The sequence below is a fragment of the Conger conger genome, chromosome 5 (assembly GCF_963514075.1).
Source record: "Conger conger chromosome 5, fConCon1.1, whole genome shotgun sequence".
In the NCBI taxonomy this organism is placed as follows: domain Eukaryota; kingdom Metazoa; phylum Chordata; class Actinopteri; order Anguilliformes; family Congridae; genus Conger; species Conger conger.
This window is the reverse complement of record NC_083764.1, coordinates 57,048,398-57,069,576: the sequence shown is the minus strand read 5'-3', so window position 1 is coordinate 57,069,576 and position 21,179 is coordinate 57,048,398. Positions and strand designations below refer to the sequence as shown.

The following is a 21,179-nucleotide window of genomic DNA, read 5'->3' as shown; positions in this document are numbered from 1 at the left end:
AGCGAGCAAGCAAATATGACCTTGACCACCATAGTACTTGAGAATTGCCAATTCAATGAAAGACAGGAAGACTTGGTAAATTTCCAGGAGATTTTACAAAGACTGAAATCTTTCAAACTGCCAGAAGTTCACACTTCCACTTTTTTTACAGCTTTTATCCTTTTTGGGATGGACTGACAGTTTTGTTTTGCCACACTGTAGCACCTCATCACCCCAACACAAAACAGAAAAAGGGGGGTATAAGACCTCCACCTCACCCTGTCTAGAGCTGACCCAGTTGCCTGTAAGTCAGTCTCAAGAAATGATGATTACCCTTCATGGATATGCAGAACTGAGTTTCCTGCCAGGGTTGGAGTTCATTCTGTTTCAATTCAGTAAATTCAGGAAACTAACTGAACTTTATTTAATTAATTTTGATTAGAACATTCTATTTTTGTTTGTTTCCTGAACCAAAATGGAACTGAGCCCTATCAATACCAGTTCATGAAGGTTCAATGAGTGTAAGGCGCTTTTCAACTAATTGCATTGAATCGACCCCTCGTCTGGTTCCTGCATGTGTGCCTACTAATGGGAGGAGATGACCAGCTCGGACTGTTCATGCATTAATGGAAGGGATTACCAGTTACAGCGTGTGCAATTCAAAATGGAGATTATTAACTACAATGCTGCATGTGCACCTAGCATTGGAGATTACCAGTCACGCTCATGCAGCAATGGAATCATCACTAAGTGCAACGCTGATGCAGACAATCGTGAGAAAGCCTGGCAACCACAAAGAACAGCCCTACTTATGAACTATGATTCAGATAAATAGATAGAAATATCAGGGCGTGATAAAACTTTTACATTGACTGTCAAAAGATATTGACAGTGATGACAACGGTCTGACACTGCTACAGTATCTGTTAGCCTACCTCTACTCTTCAAACTAATTTTATGTATGTATTGTATTGTACTGTAATTGTATATCACATATTGATCCTCTAGCAGCTGCTGTGACCAACCACACGATATCTTCTGTTTACAGTTGGTTTGGGTATAGTCTGGCAGGTCCACGCATAGTCTGGCAGGTCCACGCGCTGGGGCAGTTCGTCAAAGCAGCCTACTCTTTCTTTGGAACATAGTGTCAACAGACCGATGGACTAGCTTTATGAAAAGGATATACCAAATACCACCCTAGGCCACTGAAAAGCTTGTTGTGGGACATATGAGGGCCCCATGGTGTCTGGGTGTCTCTGGTATGCAGGAAGATCATGACCTCACACATATAGCATTAGACTAATTGTTACGTTCCACGTATGTATGTCTGTCTGTTTCCCCCCCTTAAACTCTACAGATGAAGCCATCAACCATTTCCATTCGCTGTCCCTGCTGTCCATCATCATTGCCCTGGTCCCGCCTCCACCAATCACATCCCTCTGCTTATATAAACTGTGTTGGCTGCCCTATAGGGGGCGATGCTTGACTTGCCTATTCATTCGCTTCATAACCCTGTTGTGTGCATGCGTGTTCCTCCGTTCTCCTACTCCTGTGAATGTGGTTGTCCGTGTGTAGGCCCTGGGGCAGGTAAGACAGAGGCCTCTATACACTGTTGCTGCACGTAGGGTGAACCATTGTTTAGACACCTATGTACTTTTGATTATAGAGTAGAGATATATTATTTTGTTCAGAGAACAGTTAGTATGTATTTTGTTTTTAGCTCTCTTTGGTTTTGTTCATTTAATTGATTTGGCAACACCCAGGTCCCTTGGCCTCGTACCCGATGTGTCTTTGTCTTGTGAGTTTTTGTTTGAAAACTGTAAATAGCACCGCCACTGTAAATTTTTGTAAATACACCTATTGCACCTCAAACCTGGTTTGTTCGATCATTTTTACTCCAATAGCGCTCAAATACATCCTCCCGGTCATTTTTATTTCATTATAATTTTGTTGCGTACTCCCTCCTACCCCTGGACGCCTGAGAACGTAACACTAATATAGCCTACCAGTCCTTGGCTTAGTAGGTGTACAAGGCATTTAAACACATTTAATCAACAACAATTAAGAGACTTACGTATATTTTATCTGAATAGAAAAGAATCACAAGCTTGAGGCAAAAGTTGCCCCTAAAGTGCTAATATAGGACCAGCTAACTCTTCTGAAATGCTAACCTAAAATATAAGGAAGATGATATAGTTGTCTTCCACCTGAAAATTACAAACAAAACTTTGTCACTATACTGGTTCCCCTAGCCTCCTCATGTCAGAGATAGCATCTTTGATCTGTCTCTCTGATCTCTTCCACTCCTGTGAAAAAGTAGTCGCCCCCATTGAACTTAATAACTGGTTGCACCACCTTTAGCAGCAATGTACCAAAATCCATTCATCCATTATCTTAACCCGCTTATCCTGATCAGGGTCGCAGGGGGGCTGGAGCCTATCCCAGCATACATTGGGCAAAAGGCAGGAATACACCCTGGACAGGTCACCAGTCTATCGCAGGGCACACACACCATTCAATCACACACTCATACCCACAGGCAATTTAGACTCTCCACTCAGCCTAACCTGCATGTCTTTGGACTGTGGGAGGAAACCGGAGTACCCGGAGGAAACCCACGCAGACAAGGGGAGAACATGCAAACTCCATAGATTTGAACCCAGGACCTCCTTGCTGTGAGGCGGCACTGCCAAGGATATCAATGATATTGAAACGTTCTAACCCTATCACAAATTATAGGAAAAGACTAACGGCTATCATCTTTGCTATCATTCCATGGGTGGTTGCACAAGCCACAAATCAGGGGCTTTTATTACTTTTTTTTATTAGAAAAATGTTTGAAGAATGAAAAATAATCATTAGTAAAGCACACTTTACAAATGTTGGAAAATAAAGTTTATGTCAGTAACGGTATTATATTGTACAGTATATTGTAGTGCACAGTATTTTTTTGTTCATATTTATCAAGAGTGCCAAAAATTGTGTACCTGACTGTAATAAAGCGTTAATAAGAGCTCTGTATAGCTTTTGTAGGACCCTTAAACTAAAAAAAGTGTCACCAATACTTTTTGTTGTAATTTTGAAGTGTAGTTTACTGCAGGAACTACAAATGACTTTTGGCTCTAAAATACTGTTACCCAACCCCCTTTTTACCAAATACTACCACGCCCCCCCCCCCCCTTGCCCATCTAATCCTGATTGGTGTGGAGCACTCTGCTCCACTATGGTCACCAACTGCCAGTTGCTACACGTCGCTGCTTCTGCCCACTGGGCTGTGCAGTGGTTTTGTGGTGGTGTGCAAAATGAACGCCTTGTTCACACGCTCATCCAGTCTGGGGAACACCCATGGCCCCCTTTCAGCAAATACGAAGCAGAAACTCAAGGGGAAAATGAAACCTTTTCCTGTCATTTATTTTGACCTGCATTTTTTGATTAATTGTAATTTTGCAGGCTATATTTCTCTTTAGGGTAGCTTGGTTGCACTTAAAGTACTTTCAGTGTGAAGTAAGCCAATTGGTAATTTGTACAACTCTGTTCACAGTAGTTTTCTCAACACTGCCAACCAGCCTTGGGCTTTGTGAGTGTACAATTTATAAACACATACATCAAGCCAAACATCTGAATCACAAGTACAGAATCGCAAGGTTGAGGCGGAATTTGCCCCTAAAGCATGACAGATGCATACGGCAACAGGAAGCCAGTGGAGGCCAATGAGGAGTGGGGTGACATGAGCTGACCTGGGCTGACTGGTGATCAGGCGGGCTGTAGCATTCTGGACCAGCTGGAGGGGCTTGATGGTACAAGCTGGGAGACCAGCTAGGAGGGAGTTGCAGTAATCCAGGCGGGAAATGACGAGCGCCTGGACTAGGAGCTGGGTGGCTTTCTCCGTCAGGAGATGACGGATATGGCATATACTGTAGAGGAAGAACCTGCAGATTCTGGCAGTGGAGGATACATGTGGACTCAGGGTGAAGTGGTTATCAAGAGTCACCCCAAGATTCTTGGCCGTATGGGAGGAGGATACTACAAAGTCCTCAACAATCAGTGAGAGGTCGATTGTCGGAGAGGACTTAACAGGGAAGAGGACTTAGCAGAGAGTAACATCTCTGATATTTTGAGTACCATCTCTGATATTGGAGGTCTCGGATTTTAAAATCCAATGGAACTGTGGCATGGTTCTGATAACCGGGAATCGATAAGTCCGCAGAAAAAGTCAACCAGTGGAACCACATACATTCCTCTACATTTTACAATTAGCCAGCTGAGGATTGGTTTATACTTGCACTGTACTAAAATGGCAAGTCCCTTTGGACAACTATGCCTGTAAATGAATACATAGACAATATTATTCAAACATGCATTCTCTCACATTCATAATAACAATGATAAAGTTGTTAGTTACATACAAATCGCAGTGTGTGAAACACATTGGGTCTCTTGCCTTTTTCATGAATCAGTCACATGACTCATTAGCCTGGAACACTTGAATATGATTAAAGCCTGCATGGTCGATCCAAACATCAGCTTCATCATTTGATAACATACAGTTATATTTCAGAAAACACGGAGGGAAGAATGTCTTCATTTAGCACATTTACTGAAAGCCCTGTGTAATTTGTCTGTTTGGCAATAGGTCATCAGTCACACTCAGAACCATGTTATTTTTTGAGAGAGTTCCAGAGTCAGTGCAGGAATGTGCCTCCTTTGTCTTTGTCTCCGTGCTTTCATTACAGCCAATTTCCAGTCACGAATGGATAAATCTTTTCTAATATGTTTTTCTTCACGTCTGATGAACATGCTTTATCTACAGCAGAATCACGTTGCATGAGATTGATGTTTTGTTTCCACACGTGAGGATGTTTAAATTGTGATCATCGTGGCTAACAATCTCTGGGAAATTTTGAAATCAAAGGTTGTTTTCCACGTCAAAGTCACAGTTACTGTTATGCACATTGGCCATCAGAGTCAGACAAGACCCGCTGGTCTTGAAGGAGTGACTGAAATTCCTAAGCAGTGCGGTGCTGCTTTTTCAAATGACTTTCAGCGAAGAGATCAGGTCTTGACGGTATTTCAGTGTTAATGGGCTCAATTTCTGATACCTTTATGAGTTGTTGTGACATTTATGCATGTCTCTGCTCTCCCAGAGTGACAGATGTTGCACTGATATTCAGACATTGCAAAATGGAAGAAGAGAAAGAATAAGCAGTGGCAGCAGCAATGCTTCAGGAAGTTTGACAGAATAGCCAAAGTGAACCCTTCAGGAACCATAACGACTCAATTTAGTAAAATGCCTAATCTGTAATTTTCCATTAGAACAACTGTTGATCACCGACAGATTTGCTGTAGTCTTTCTCAAGAGAAAATGCTTTTCACATCACTGCCAACGCCAGCATTAACGTTATTTATTACTAAACACTGCCACCTGCTGGTAGAAAATGATCTCGCAATCACACAATACCTTTCGCCCCAGTTAACTATTACACCCACATATAAATAGATTGTTGCTGTGATTGTGTGTTTTACGCTCACACATCAACTGCATGTAAAAAAATAAATAATAAAAAACCCCGAACACATTGCACACTGCACTTTCCTGAGCCAACTACAAAATGCACGTTACTACCTTTACATATACTTACGGGTACTTTCATGGGACGCCATCTACACATTTGACTGATGTCCATAGACAGATACAATGCGATATCCACAGACAGATACAATGCGCTCCAGAAATAAGGCTGCATTAACAGAGACACGGTAGTATGTACTACAGTACTAAAGGGGCCATGTTCAGTTAAACCTGCGAGGTGTATCATATCAAAATGTGATGCAACTGTTCAACACCCATATACCACATTCTAGAAATGTATTTAATGTGAATATCCCACCATTTTAAATATGCACGAAATGTGATACATTTTAATGAAGATACACAACACAGTATGATTTTATTTTCAATAAAACAGTTTAATAGGTATTTAGCCATTTCTCTCCAGTCTAGTGTCACATTTGCAAAAAAGGTCTGTTTGATAAAGTGTTGGAAATCTGCGTGAACACATTGCACTTTTGAAGTGAGGCACTTAGCATTGCGACGTAAACTCACCGTGTTTCGAACGTCAAGTTAGCTCACTGTGCAACATTCACGATGAATAAATAACACATTACTTCCAGATCAGCTTTGGTTTGGGAGTGTTTGTGTAAAGTATACTTCCTTGCGTTTTTATAGAAAACTTGGTACACATGCGGGATCCATTTCCGGCAGCATACAGTGATATGTTAATAGTGATCCACTCTAACATTGTGGCGGGGAAGCTATTGCTAACGAGTGACTACGAACCGGGCAGGCTTATACGGCTCAGCCACTAGATGTCGTCCGTTTTATATATGCCTTTTATATTTGCAGTGCCAAATGCTCGGACCTGGAGAAGGTCCTCTTGCACAGGCAGAGCTGCCAACTCTCACGGTTTCACCGTGTGACACACTCTTTTGCCTGTTTACACACGCACACACGCCACACATCCAATTTCTCACGGCAAAAAAAAAAAGAAATCCGATCTTGAGCCGAGACGCGTTCGTTCCCTTCCAAACTCCTCGACGGTAGATGGCGCTGATGAGCGCCACTGAACTCTATATGCTGCATCCAAAGTTAGCGACAGAAGAAGAGTGAGACAGCGGGAGAATCTACCTCGAGAAGTCATCTGAGACTATACTTACAAGGTATGTTACAATGAAATTTCGTTCAATTGAGTACTCACTCTTTTAAACTTTAAACCTTGATCTTATTTGTTTGTTTATTTGTTTGTGTTTGTGCATGTCTGTAAATGTGATTTAGTGTGGTGACCGTGAATGTAAACTCAGCTGTCATCCATAGCCGCGGGAAGTCATTTTACATAGGGGGTGCGGCCAAAAGTGGGACGAGATTTCGAAAATAACAGGAACATAATAGAGATGTGATGAAAAATACATGAAAGAAAAAGTGCCTCTGAAGCAGTACGGACGCATAATGGAGATGGAGAGCTTCCTCAGTGGATTCCTCAGTTCTACAGGGGAGAGGACGCTGTCGTTGACTGTTTGCCGCTTCTCCACCTGAGCTAGATCTAACTTTCTATAGTTGATTTTACGGACCTTTTTTTTTTTTTTTTACAGATTATTAGTTGTTTAATCCTCTTAAGCCCGATCGGCCCGCCGGCGGGCCGAAAAAAATACCGGCTTGATCCATCCACTAGAAAACATAATAAAACAGGGCAATGGTGTTTATTTTCAACTGTTGCTCAAAGTGACCCTAATGTTCAAATGTTCGTCACAAAACACGATCGAAAGTGTATTTTAGTGCATTTAGAAATGATTTTTAACCTTAAAACCGCAAATACACGATATTTACAAATGTCGGACAAGTAGAAAGAAATGGTTTTACCGTCGAACAGCCAGCTGCGGTGCGGCCATGTTTGTTGTCCTTTGAAAGGGGAGAAGCTACTGAATCGAATGAGATAAAACACTCTATAGACTACAATACCCAGCTGACCTCACATCCAGGCGTAAAGACACTACTCCATGTGCGTAAAAAACAAGCTAAATGAAGAAGTCGGAGCGCACGGCCGTTTCGCAAGTTTTTGGTGAATTAGACAGTTTTATTTGACGCTGTGTTTCGACGCTGTGACGCTGTGAAAGTGTATAACGCCGACAAGGACATGGCCGAGATTTTAGCGGAGATTATGAGTCGGTCAGACTCGGCAACTACGAATGAAGTCGCCTCAGAAGAGGAGGACCTGTTCGCTGTCCCAGAAAGCCCAGCTAGGCGGAGGCGGAGGCGGAGGGGGAGGGGGAGGGGATTTGATTACAGTGGAGCCTGAAACCTGAAACAGCCACGGAGTGCTGTGGGCAAACGCAAAGACTGTTCCTGTTTACGTTATTTGAATGTGCAATAGTTGTTTTCAAGAGTACATTGTTTACACTAATTGTGATATTTTTGTATTCTAATTGCACATTGACATTGATCACTTTATATTGGGTTATTCTATTATTGGAGTGGACATTTTATATTGCACATTGGCATTCGTTTTTACTTTATATTTGGATATTATATTATTGTATATCATATTTAGTTGGTATAATAAAACTACTCCATTTGGAGACAAAATGATACATTTTGCAATAGAAGTAGGCATGTTCTTGTAACTGTGAGTAGAGTTATTAAACCAACATGATCACCATTTTAATTCTTTAAGGTTTCAAAGATGTCCCGTAAGAGACCTTTGACAGGGCAAAAACGAAACCTTTTATTTTATTTAAAGAACCAGCCAAGTGAGAAAAGACAGACAAACAGACTGACAGAACAGCCAGAACCACTGATAGAAACAACAGGACAACAGACAGAGGAGCAACACACAGGACAGAGAGAGCAACAGACAGGTCAGCAAGAGCAACAGACAGGACAGACTGACAAACACATAGAGGAGCAACAGACTGGACAGCTAGACGCACATGCAGAGGAGCAACAGACAGGACAGATAGAACGACCAACAGGGCAGATGGAAGAAGACACAGAGGGACAGACAGAAGAGACTCCCCCAATCCAACAGCAGGGCCAGAAGAGTCGTGCTCTGGCTGGAGCAGCAACATATAGATCCATTTTCAAAAATGAGTGGACCTCTTCATGGCCATTTATTACCAGAGGGACCCTCATCACGCACTACTGGTGTGCAGTGTGCCGTATTGAAAACTCATGTTGCCACCAGGGTGTGACAGATGTAGTGCGCCACATAAAAACCAAAGGCCACCAAGAAAAGCAACGGGCTCTCCAGTCCTCAGCCACAATATCACAATATGCAATGCCCATTCCCTCTGTTGGGGGCATGTCTGCACAAGATGCTAAGGTATGATATGTATAATGGTCCTGTCAAGGTTCAGTCAAGAGTTTTGTGTTATAGTTGATCACGGTGAAGTCATGGTTGATAGTTCTGACTAATTTGTGGTTTGTATATCAGTGTAGTACAGTAGAGTTTTCTTCATTTGAGATCTTAGTTGCTGAATGTGTTTTTTACCTGTGCCCTATTATTGCAGGTGTCCATTTGAAATAAACTATGGTCTTTTGGGTTAGGGCTAATATTTTTTTATTTCTTACAGACAAGAAGGGCTGAGGTCAAAATGACAGCTGGGTTGGTAGTTCACAACGTCCCCCTAGCCTTTGCGGACCACCTAGGGCCTCTCCTAAAAGAATGTTTCGGAGATTCGAAGACAGCACAGGAGTACAGGTGTGCCAGGACAAAGTCATCCTGCATTACCAATGAAGCACTAGCGCCATATTTCACACAGGAGCTTGTGAAGGAGATGAAAAAAGCCCCCTATACCCTTGTTACAGATGGGTCAAATGACACTGGTATTTTCCAAACTATTTGAGATTTTTCTCCTCTGCAAAACATTTGCTTTGTATATTTTTAAATATCTAACAACATGAACATCTGTATGATTCTAACTTGTCATTATAGGAGTGGCAAAGATGAACCCGCTTACTGTCCGGGTCTTCATGGGCAGCAAAGTTGTCCACCAGTTCTTGAATATGTGCACAACAACTGGGACGAGATGTGGGACAGCAAGTGAGATCTTCACCAAAATGAACACCACCTTAGAGGAGCATGGCATCCCTTGGGAGAACTGCATTGGTCTCTCAGTCGACAATGCAGCTGTGAACATTGGATCACGTAATTCCATTGCCTCTAGGGTCCTCCAGAAGCATCCCAACACCTATATTCATGGTTGTCCTTGTCATGTGGCACATAACACCGCCAAAGCTGCAGGAGTGGGATTTTTTAAAGTGAGTTAAGGCCTGATTTATCTTTACATGTGACTTTTTATTTGAATCCTAATTACATGCATTGACTGATTATGTTATGATTTGATTAATGCATTGCAGGTGTCCCATTTTGATTTGGAGGACATGGTAGTGGACATCGGTTACTGGTTCAAGGGTAGCACAAATCGGAAAGGATACCTGACAGGTATGCGTGTTTGATACTATTAAGTGTAATATTGAAATGCTGAGCTGTAGAAAATATATGATATGGAATTATATGTCTGGAACAGAGTTTTGTGAGCTCCATGAAGCGGAGTACATGGAGGTCCTCCTCCATGTCTCGGTTCGTTGGCTAAGCCTTGAACGTTGTGTGACCAGGATCCTGAGGCTTTATGAACCTCTGGCCAGCTACTTCAAATCTGCTGGTATGGTCATCATTTATCTATTTCATTATGCAGCAACTACATGGATTGTTAGTCACATACTTGTATTATTGATAACCTCTTGTTTTGTGTTATTTATTGATTGATTCAAGATGAAAATCAGGCCAGGTTCAAGAGGCTTGTGCAGACGTTCACTGACCCCATGACAGAAGTGTACCTGCTGTTCTTTCAAGCCACCGTACCAACTTTCACTACTTTCAACTTGCTTCTTCAAAGAGAGCGGCCATCAATATTTATGTTATATGATGAGGTGGGATTGGATTTTGCTGTTTTTCTATTCTGTGTTTCTTGCTGATATCTGCAGGGATCTTCTAAAACAGGTTTCACCTCCTATTTTGTAAATGTCTGTTATAGATGGTGAAATTTGTACGCAAGCTTTGTTCAAAGTTCATTATTCCAGCAGCTCTGCAGGGCCTTGAGGAGCCTGGTGATATTGCCTTTAAAGAGAAGGCAATATCATTTACCAGGTTAGTGTTTGATTATTATTATGACCAAACGCTGTGATATGTGATACATAACGTGATATTTAGCCTTGTACCTAGCATTTTGTCACTTCATGAGTAGAAACCTAGTAAGGTGTGTGGTAGTCCTTCCATTAACAGTGGGCTTCTGGTTGGATTTCTTGCCCTATGTGTCTAGCTGATATTGCAGCATCAGCATGTTAAACCATTTATATTAACCTGGTATGCTGTATCTGTAACAGGAAGTTGAACATTGGGTTCACAACCAGGGCTAAACTCAACAAACTACTTGACAAGGGTGACATCACACCACAGCAGGTGGATTCATTCCACGAAGCTGTGTTGTGTTTCCTGACAAGTGCTGTGGACTATGCACTAAAGAAGCTGCCACTGAAAGAGCCACTGCTCAAACATTCAACATTTGTAGATGTACGGCAGAGGGCTGAAAGTGACATCGGAGATGTCCTGTACTTTGTTGAAAGGTTAGTTTTTTTTCTCAAATTATTGTTTATCATCTTAGCTAAAATACCCTGCTTTTTATGATGATATATGTTCACTCCTAAACTGCACATGAGCAATTTTTATATGGCTTCTCCTTAAAGATGCATATGAACTGCTGCTGGTTGATGACAATATATCTAAAACTTAACAACTTGTAACTCTACTTTCATAAATAGGTTTCCCCATCTCCTCCCATACCATGGTCCAGAGGAGCATGACCTTCTGGGTGAGGAGTTTCTAAGTTATCAGACCATGCAATGATATCCCTGCAGGACGAAACTGAAATGGAAAGCTTCTGGGCTGAGATGGCAACCCGGAAACATAAGGTAAACAATTTATTTTTTGTCTTTCATTTTGGCAGGTGTGGCTTGGCTATGTTGCTATAAAATTGTCGCAGGCATATATTGTCATGCATTTTGCAAATTTTGCATGTTTTTATCTGAACTGTGTTAATGGATCAACCTACAGTATACTTACAGTATTAATCAATAAAAAAATCAAGGTATGTTTTTCCATTGTGTTCTTGATGCATTTTCCATAGGTGACAGGAGCCAACGAATTTGAGAGGCTTGCTACCGTCGCCAAGCTGGTCCTGGTGTTGCCCCATTCCAACGCAGACGCTGAGAGGGTATTTTCAGTTGTGGGACTGAACAAAACCAATATCAGAAACAGCCTAGCATTGGATGACACCCTGTCCTCAATAATGACAATAAAGATGGCCGACCTGGAGCCCTGTTTCAAATGGGAGCCCCCCTCAGATGTCATCAAGGCCTCCAAGAAGGCCACAGGCCAGTATAACCGTGCCCACAGATCATAGACAAGGACTTTATGTGTTTTCTCTGTTGGACTCTGTTTTTGGCCTGGTTGGATGGTATTTTGAATGTATGTTCAGTTGGTATTCTGTGTCTTAGCACCCCCTGTCTGTTAGTCTGTGTATTGGTCTGTAGAGTCTTTAGTCTGTGTCTTGTCTTTAGAGTCCTTGTGTGTGTCATGTCTCACCTGTGTTTATTTAGCCAAATAGTCTTGTAGCCCGTGTTCTCCCTGTTACCCCACCTGCCTAGTATTTTCTGTAATTGGTCCTGTTTGTATTTAAGTCTCTGTCTCTGCTGTAGTCTTTGCTTGCGGATTGTTACTGTTAGAGTGTGTTCCTGTTGGAGCTTCTGATCTGCATCTGATACTGATAACCTCATTTTTAGTTATTTTTGTAATGCGTTCATCTGTTTTATTGCTTGAAAAGTTGTACTGTTTAAGCACTTTAAGCACTTTATTTGTTGCACTTTATTTGTTTCTAATGGACCATGTGGTGGGAGGCTTTGAATGAAGAATAATTTATCTCCCTAACTAATCTTGTCGTTTTTGGCTGAACATAAATCATTAAGTACTCTTAATACAATTATTCACAACATAGGTTAGGTTTCAGTTCAGAATTAGTTTAATACCATTGTTGTAATCAAAATATCAATCAACCTACCTAGGTCAAATCTTAAACACTGGTCTAGGCAGTCATTTAGGCACAACAATAGTTTTCTGGTTGAATGTTCAACTCCAGACTAGGCCCTACAAGTCATGATGCCAAACATGAATCAGAATAAGTTCAGGTATTGCACATCTTTAGCAGACCACCCAAAAATCCACTAGAATGCAGGAAATCACATCTACTTAATCCAAAATTTCCTGGGGGTGGACCTTCAGCTATGTCTTTGCTTCACAGAATGTAACCAATATTGTCCATCTCCAGTAAGCCGCCCCTATCAACGGCGTTGGGCCTCCCCACATACCACCAAAATGCACGGTACAACATGGGTTCAACATCAAATGAATTCAAATTCTCTGATATCTGAGCCACCAACTTGTGTGGCTGCGTGCGCGGTTACATTTTGGTTACCCCGACAAAATCTCACTCCAAGGTTTTTTGAAAAGTTGGCAGCTCTGCACAGGGGACAGTGGACTACGAACCGAGCAGGTGTGTACGGCTCAGCCCGCAAAACAGAGTGAGTATCCGAACTCAGGGATGTTGTGCAGTTATTCGTAGTTTTCTCTATAAGTATTGGTCCAATTCACATAAATCAAGGCGTTTTAGGGTCTGGGATAGTCAATAAGTAACAATAATCATAAACCACATTCCTCAGGAGAAAAACTACCATTGTACGGAGGTTAATTTCTGGTGGTCGCTTCCCCGTGTTCTGTTCGGAAAACAATTTACCTTCGCAGTCCAAACATTTAAAAATGAAGAGCTAAGCTACAGTTCAAACACTAGATGGCGTCCGTTTTACATATACCTCTTCATGTGCAGTGCCAAATGGTCGGATCGGGAGAAGGCCCTCTCGCACAGGAGACACTAGAACGGTCGATATCCAGTGTTTTTCCTACAATGACGCGTCAGCTCGTCTGACCTGGCGAACTTTCAGCCACAGCCTTCCCAGTTGCAGTGGTATGGCATCTCACCTGTGGGTAATAAGAAAAATGATGTAACGAGAGCCTAGATTCAGATGTAATGACAGCCTTTTGGTCTGGGCGATCATAACACACAAGTATCTTGACAATGCAATAATGCTTTGACTTTTATACCTTAATAACTAAATGTATATCTCAAAATCTAGTACATTTGCATTTTGATTGCTAAATAGTGAAGCTAGAATAACTACATACTTTAGCTTAGCATCATTCGGATTACTGGCTGCGTTGCCATAAAAAGACATACACAGTGTAGGGAAAATTCACAGAGCAGGAGACCCCCCCCCCCCAAAAAAGTACAAATCAAAATCAGACTCTGCCCTAATGAACAAGCTGGTTCCTCCAACGCTTTCGAAAATGTAGGCTAAGAGTGTATCAATATATATGTATACACAACATATAATCCATATATCATATGTATGCTGTTTTTATTAAATTGAATGAACCTAGAACCTGTTTATAACCAAGCTTATGAAAACGCAAGAAACCACAGTGTACACTGTCGATAGGAGAGCAAAGACTGCAAGATTAAAGAATTATGTTTAGTCACTTAGAATAAAGTAGTGAGTAGATGTGTAGTAGTATATATTCCATACTTTCTTTGATGATTAAGGTATATCTTCTATGATGTCACTGCTGTTCAGTGTACCTATACTTTCTATGACTTACTTTTATTTTCATTTGATGTTTATCATATAATTTCTATGATTTTGATTTGACTGATGCTCAGTACATCTGTGTACTCCTTTATGACTTTTTACTGATGAATATTGTTATTAGAAATGCATAGGTGGCCCACGTGTAACAATCCAAAGCTAAGTGAAATGATGAATATAGGGTGGAAATCACCAAAACTGATCTATAGGTCGTAGAAAGTTCTGGAAAACACTATATAGTGAATAGCACCGTGTTTCATATGGTTTTCATGTTAAAAACTTAAGTTTATTAGACGACACAGCCTATAGCACAAAATGTATGGAAAATGATCTTTCTTTGTTTTGAGAATCAAGGGGAAAACTCGCCACAGTGGTTTCAGGACTGAAAAGTAAACATCTGCAACGTAGCCAGGTCATATGATGGTTTTTAAGAAAGCTATTGGTTGTACTGAGATAAGGATTGTGCATAAAAAGAAGGTTTTGTCTATTATTCAAGGTTGGAAATCTGAGGATTTGAACTGGCTTTTGTGCACGTGTGCTACAATAAAGTCAAATTTTCTGCAGACTTTGCTTTCGTGGGATCTTTTCACTTCCTGGAATTGTTTTACAACTGATTGGAGATCGGACCTTGAGAGCTTCTGTTTCCTAGCAACGACAACAGTTGTACATAACAAAATAAACCTTTCTGCAGGAGTGAGTCAAGGAGTGAATACCTCTTTCTCTCTCACTCACTCCCTCTCTCTCTTTCTCAGTTAAATTCAGTTAAATTCTAAATTAATCTAAATGAATTGGCATAACAAATTAGTACACTTGTATTGCCAAAGCTGGTCGGATGAACAAAAACAAAAAAGAGGCAACAAGAAAAAAGTCACAATAATTGTAAATCAGAATATTGTGTATTAAAAATAACTCTCACTATCTCTCTGTCTCTCAATCTCAATATAATTCTGATGAAGTTATCTCACTCACCATGTCTGACAGGCAGCTCCCTCTTCTGAGCTCTGATCCAGGGGACAGGGCTCTCTTGGAGATACCCAGTGGCTCCAGTATCCCAGCATGCTCCTGGGCAGCAGTACCCAGAGCACAGGCTGTCTGCCGCTGCTTCATCCAGCCAGCCGTTTTTATGACTCTCCTGGCTCCGCCCACAGGCAAGGCAACATGATCTTGCAATACTCTACAAATGCATCCTCCTTTCCTCCACTGGTCTCCTCCTGCCCGTACTCCTAGGTAGGAGAAGGAGACAAGTGGAGGAGACAAGTGGAGGAAAGGAGAATTTCTTTCAGTGTTGGGACACAAACCCTCCCTTTGGAGGTTTTCCGGGCTCGTCCAACTGGGCGGAGACCCCAAGGTAGACCCAGAGCCCGCTGGAGAGATTATATATCTCTCCTGGCCTGGGAACGCCTCGGGATCCCCCAGGAGGAGCTGGAATGCGTTGCGGGGGAGAGGGACGCCTGGTATACCCGGCTTTGTGACGATGGATGGATGGATGGATGGGACACAAACCTAGGCTCTCTGCCCCTCCACATCTGTTCTTCCTTCCTCCTTTCTCACCTTCCTGTATCCACGATGTTACTTCCTCTCAGTATCTAGTATATGGCTTACCCCACCTCCTCCAGCTTTTGCTTAGAACAATATTTTTCTTCTAGCACAGGGATCTTCATTCCTGGTCCTGGCGAGCCGCAGGGTCTGTTGGTTTTTGTTTTAGATTTAAAATCAGCGATCAATTCAGACCCAAGAAACCAGGTGAGGTGAGGTAACTGTGTAATCCACTGTATTAATTGATCAACTGGATGCCGATTGCAGTCTACAGTGGTCAGGATCAGAAATTAATTGCTATTCATGTCCATCTTGGGATGGGCAATCTGCAAAATATCCAGGAGGGGGCATCATTTACCATGTATTGCAGTACCTGCTTGTCTGTTTGGTGCTGCTATTATCCTTACTCCACTCTGTCATATTCAAACATTTACTAAACTTACATTTCCTCAAGTTGTAGTTCTCTTGGCAGTTACAGACTTGGACTTTCTATCTTGTGTACTGGACATATGTTCATGGCCTTACAACCAATCATATATGAGTTTTACCTTACCTGATTTGGACAAAAGCATCTGCTAAATAAAATGTAATGTAAAAAAAAAAATGTATGAATGTCTTACCATTTTAAATATGATGTACAATGTGTGACACATTTTAATGAAGGTACACAACACAGAATTATATTTTTTCTGTTTTATTTTTAATAAAACACTTTTACAGGTAATTTACAATTTCTCTCCAGTCTAGTGTCAGATTTACAAAAAAGGCCTCAGTTTGAAGTGTTGGAAATGTGCGTGAACACATTACACTTTTGTTGTGAGGCACTTAGCATTGTAGTAGTGGAAAAGTACTTCTTTGAGAACTATGAGACCAGTTTTCGTTGGAGAAATATGAACTAGAACATTTTCAAGTATATTTAGAATACCGTTTCTATAGAACACATACTTTACAAAGTATACAACTTCATTGAAGGGCAGTCTGTCAGTACCTAATTCTGCAACCCTTTGCACACCTCAGTAATAAAATCGAAAGCAACCATCTGGTAATTGAAATGCATTTCAGAGAGAAGCAAACATATTTCCTTGAAAGGGTAACTTTGAAATAAGTATGAAAACTGAACACACTCTGCGCTCCAATAGAAAAGCTCAATAAAGTAAAAAAAATTCTTCCCTAACTTCAGGCAGAAATTGCCAAAATTGTACAATGAAAAAATAGAACACAGGAAAATTGCATTAAAAATATGTACAAAAATCTCTTAGGGGTCCTGCCCTGTTCAAAATTCTATTGCCAAATTAGCCTCTACTGGTGCCAAGCATGGCTTCACCTTCAATAATTTATGTCTAGTACAGGTCTAATTTTAAAGGGTGATGCGCCTTTCTTCTTAAATACTGTCTTAATTTAGTGACAAATAGATATATCAAAATATTTACATGCCATGCCCATACCCAAAAAGTACGTTACAATATAAATACAAAGTCATTTGAAAATGGAGTGCTAAACAACAGTTCAAAGACTAGATGGCGTCCGTTCTACATATGCCTCTTCATGTGCAGTGCCAAATGGTCGGATCGGGAGAAGGCTCTCTCGCACAGGTGACACTGGAACGGCCGATGTCCAGTGTGTTTCCTATAATGACGCGTCAGCTCGTCTGACCTGGCGAACTTCCAACCACAGCCCTCCCAGTTGCAGTGGTATGGCTTCTCACCTGTGGGTAATAAGACAAAATGGTTAAGCATCGGCATTTTTGTCTCTCGTTATTCAATGCAAATCGACTTTAGAACACGAAACTGGGTGGGACATAACGTATACAATTCTCCCAATTCTTCAACATCCAAATCAAAAATGATCTTGTAATTTAATCATGTCTTCACTCAGTAAACAATCACAGTAAGCGTTGATTCGCGTTCATTACCTGTATGTGTTCGCATATGAGCCTTCAGGTGCGAACTCTTGGTGTATGTCTTCCCACAGCCGGGGAACTCGCAGCTGTGCGTCGCGGTGCGTTTTCTCGCCCAGGACCGACGCCCTCGCTTTGGCTTGCAGTCATCTGGTGCGAAGAACTCCAGAAGCGGCGAAGACGGCGGTGTCAGCATCATGCCGGGCATGGTCGGGTGGTGAACACGCAAGGGTTCCCTGAACATCCCGTACTGTCCGTGATACTGTTGCGCACTTTGGGAACCTTGGTGGTGGGGGTACTGGGGCGGGTAAGGCGGATTGCCCATGTACTGTCGCTGATGCGTTACGTGGGGCTGATGGTGCGGATGCATCGGTGTCAAATGACAGTCTTTGCGCACCATTGCTTCTTGGGGCGAATGCTGCTGCACTCCGGGGTGCGCGAACCCCTGGAGTGCAGGCTGGTGGTGCGGGTGCGCGTGGTGCAGGACACGCGGTTTCTGCTCGTACATCTCGTCCATGAAATCACGGGCCATCATGCACGACTGTTCGAAGTTCTCAGTCTTAATTTTATGCCCCATGTGCGGAACACTGTCTACGGGCACATGGATGGGATGACCCATGTTCAGAGCCCGTAACTCAGTGTACTCCCGTCTGTCCATTGCCGATTTAAAACTGTAGTCCTGCTGCAAGTCACCCTGGTAGTTCATTTCTGGGGTCAGTAGCTCTGCTACCAAACTGTGACCCGGGCTTGTGGTAAAGTTGCCGTTACTGTACGCGGGTGCGGGATGGGAGCCGTCACTGTCACACACAGTGCTGCAGCTCTCCGGTGACTCTGGCAGCGGGTAAGTTGAAGGCTGCGAGCCGTTTCCAGATGCAATTGTGTTCGACAAGATGAACTCTAAATCCAAGAACTTGGCAAGGTCATCCTCGTCTTTGATCGAAGAAGGTGACTCCACAATGCTGAACTCGACTTCAATTAGGGGTTTCAGGTCATCGCGAGTTGTACCGGTTTTGTTCTCGTCAACCTTCCAGAGCTGCGTGACACCAATAGAGAGATAGTTAGACACAAATATCAAATGCAAATACAGAAGCACGTAAAATGTATTCAAATGTTACACAGTACTGTGTCACTCAAACCAGAAATGCAAGTTATGTTGAAATGCAATGGAAAACACCCAGTAAAATATAATTTTGTCCATATATATGATATATACTTATGCTGTCACCAAATATACATTTTCAACGATTTGTAACGGTTAGTATTTAAGTATTTGTAGTTCCCGACCAACATGTTAATAGTGAAAATACGTTGTAATTGAATCGGAATACTTACATGGACAATTTCAGACTGCTTCTCCTCCAATGTCTGGCTGTTTGAAAACGTGTTTATCGACGGCAGCATCGCATCTGCGAGAGCCATTTCAAAAAGTTAGGAATTCCGAGACTAATGTCTTGTAGTTTCTCCAAGCAAATGGAAAACTCAGCGTTTCGTTTGCAGAAGCAAATTGCTTAGGTCCTGAACCATGTATGCAAAGTTCCTCAACTCCTGAACTCGTGAGACGTCCGCTTGTTATACATCAGCCCTCGATTTTGATTGGCTTGTGGGCGTTCCCTTCACCTGACGGCCAATACGGGAAAAAGTGTAGGGGGTGTAGTAATATCATAGTTATTTTATTACCTATCCAGTCTTGCAAGTAATTTAGACTAGATTTTAATGACAGATTAATGATCATTTTAATGTTCAAATGATTGAACAATGCCATGAACATAGTGTTTGTTTTGCAAACAGGTTACATCTGATAAATGTGATCTAAATGCAAAACAGCATATAGTACGCTACCTCCACTCGAATACATTTCATACTGAAATGAATGCAACCAAAATGTTTTAATGAGTACAACATGTTACAAGTATGTACAAAGATTAAACTTTTTTTTTTTTTTTTTTTTTTAACTTTTTAAAATCGTATTTCAGCCATCATTTGCAAATTCCTGTAAAGTCGCAGCTGTGCGAATTCATTTCGTCCCCGGACCCTGTTTGTTGTGGATTGAATACTATGAACACAGCTCACATTTCAGCCTTATACCGTGTAGGACATGGAGCGTAACAATAATACGTTTAGTCTGAATGCATTATCGTATTAATAAAACCTGATAACTAAACGAATCAAAACGTGTTCCGTAAAATCATTTTCAAACTTGTTAGGGCCAGTTACTTTAAAGTGTCGATGTGTCAGAGGATAGGATCCAGCATTCTTGTTAAGTTTAAGTTGGGTTTTCAGGAGTTAACTTTTCCTCAATGCACGCGAATGCCTGAAATAACTGTGAGAGCAACAGGGGGCGCAACTCAACCTTATCAATTGGCCCAGACAATTATCTTTTCGAAGGGAAAAGTTGAAGGGAACGGGCAATTCTTAGAAAAGAGAAAAAGCCAATGTTGTCTACTGTTGATATAACGCAAGTTATTTGCATTTCTCACGGTAATCTATAGCTAATGTTGAGTAAAAGGCGCAAATGTTATAATTATAGCAGCAATACTACAATTTCTACTCCTACTACAAATAATAATAATAATAATAATAATAATAATAATAATAATAATAATAATAATAATAATAATAATATTGGTCTTGGTCGGGTTGTTAGAGCTGAGAATATAATTTCATGCTTCAAACAGTTGAAAAATCTTCGAGAAACTTGTTTGTATTGGCAGAGATGTTCATTTTCTTTACCTGTTTAACATCACAAAACCGTGGTAATTATCAGAGCCATCGAAACAGCCCGTTAATCTTATATGCAAAGAATATGGTGACATGTTCCTTAATGGTTTTAACATGAACAAACTAATTCACGAAACGTGTTGCTGACAGCGGGGTAAGGGGCTCGTTTTGTACGACTTTCAGTTACTTTACACTGATGATGATTCTCACTGAAAAATAAAAATAGCCTACAAATACAAATAAATATTGAATGAAATAGCAGCTCCATATGGAGTCGATAAAGCTGCAGCAATGCATATTGTCACAAAAGTAAAATAATAACAATTGTTTGACACATGGAATATTACATATGATAGTATATCATTTTTGAATTTGAAAATGTAATAAAACATTCTAATGGAATGTTATTGACAGTCTTTTATTTGAGCTATTTAAGCCAAAATACGTGAAAGAACACGATACTGAGATATATAGATAAACGCCACGCGCTGTAGGCTATTTGCCACAAAAGCGCTGAAACAGATTGCCCCGGTATTGTTTGAGTTGCCTAATATTGCAGACTGGAGACAGTTGCCTGTATAGCGTTTTTTGGAAGCGGCATCAGTCAAACAAACCCGTAAAAATAAGTGTCATGTTAAAATAGAACTTTCATTTTAAATGTAAAAATTCCTTGTTAAAATGTAGTGTAGATTAGGCCACAGATCGTTGCAATATTTAATAAAACAGCAAGCAATATTTCCGAAA

At 41.2% G+C, this 21,179-nt stretch overlaps 1 protein-coding gene across 1 annotated transcript; it reads right to left on the bottom strand.

Annotated features, from left to right (window-relative positions):
- Positions 1–16,498: 16,498 nt before the first annotated feature.
- klf17 (Kruppel like factor 17) lies at positions 16,499–19,280 on the bottom strand. The gene is made up of 3 exons (XM_061242122.1): positions 19,050–19,280; positions 17,733–18,750; positions 16,499–17,525 (listed from the first exon to the last, which is right to left on the bottom strand). Exons 1-3 carry the CDS (start codon positions 19,134–19,136, stop codon positions 17,350–17,352), a joined length of 1,281 nt encoding a protein of 426 aa, XP_061098106.1. The 5' UTR covers positions 19,137–19,280; the 3' UTR covers positions 16,499–17,349.
- Between the last annotated feature and the right edge of the window lie 1,899 nt (positions 19,281–21,179).

Coding starts and splice junctions, on each gene's coding strand:
- klf17 (XM_061242122.1), bottom strand. CDS start 19,136: ATGGCTCTCGCAGATGCGATGCTGCCGTCGATAAACACGTTTTCAAAC. Junction 18,751..19,049: donor AGCAGTCTGAAATTGTCCAT/GTAAGTATTCCG, acceptor GGTGTCACGCAG/CTCTGGAAGGTTGACGAGAA. Junction 17,526..17,732: donor TCATATGCGAACACATACAG/GTAATGAACGCG, acceptor TATTACCCACAG/GTGAGAAGCCATACCACTGC.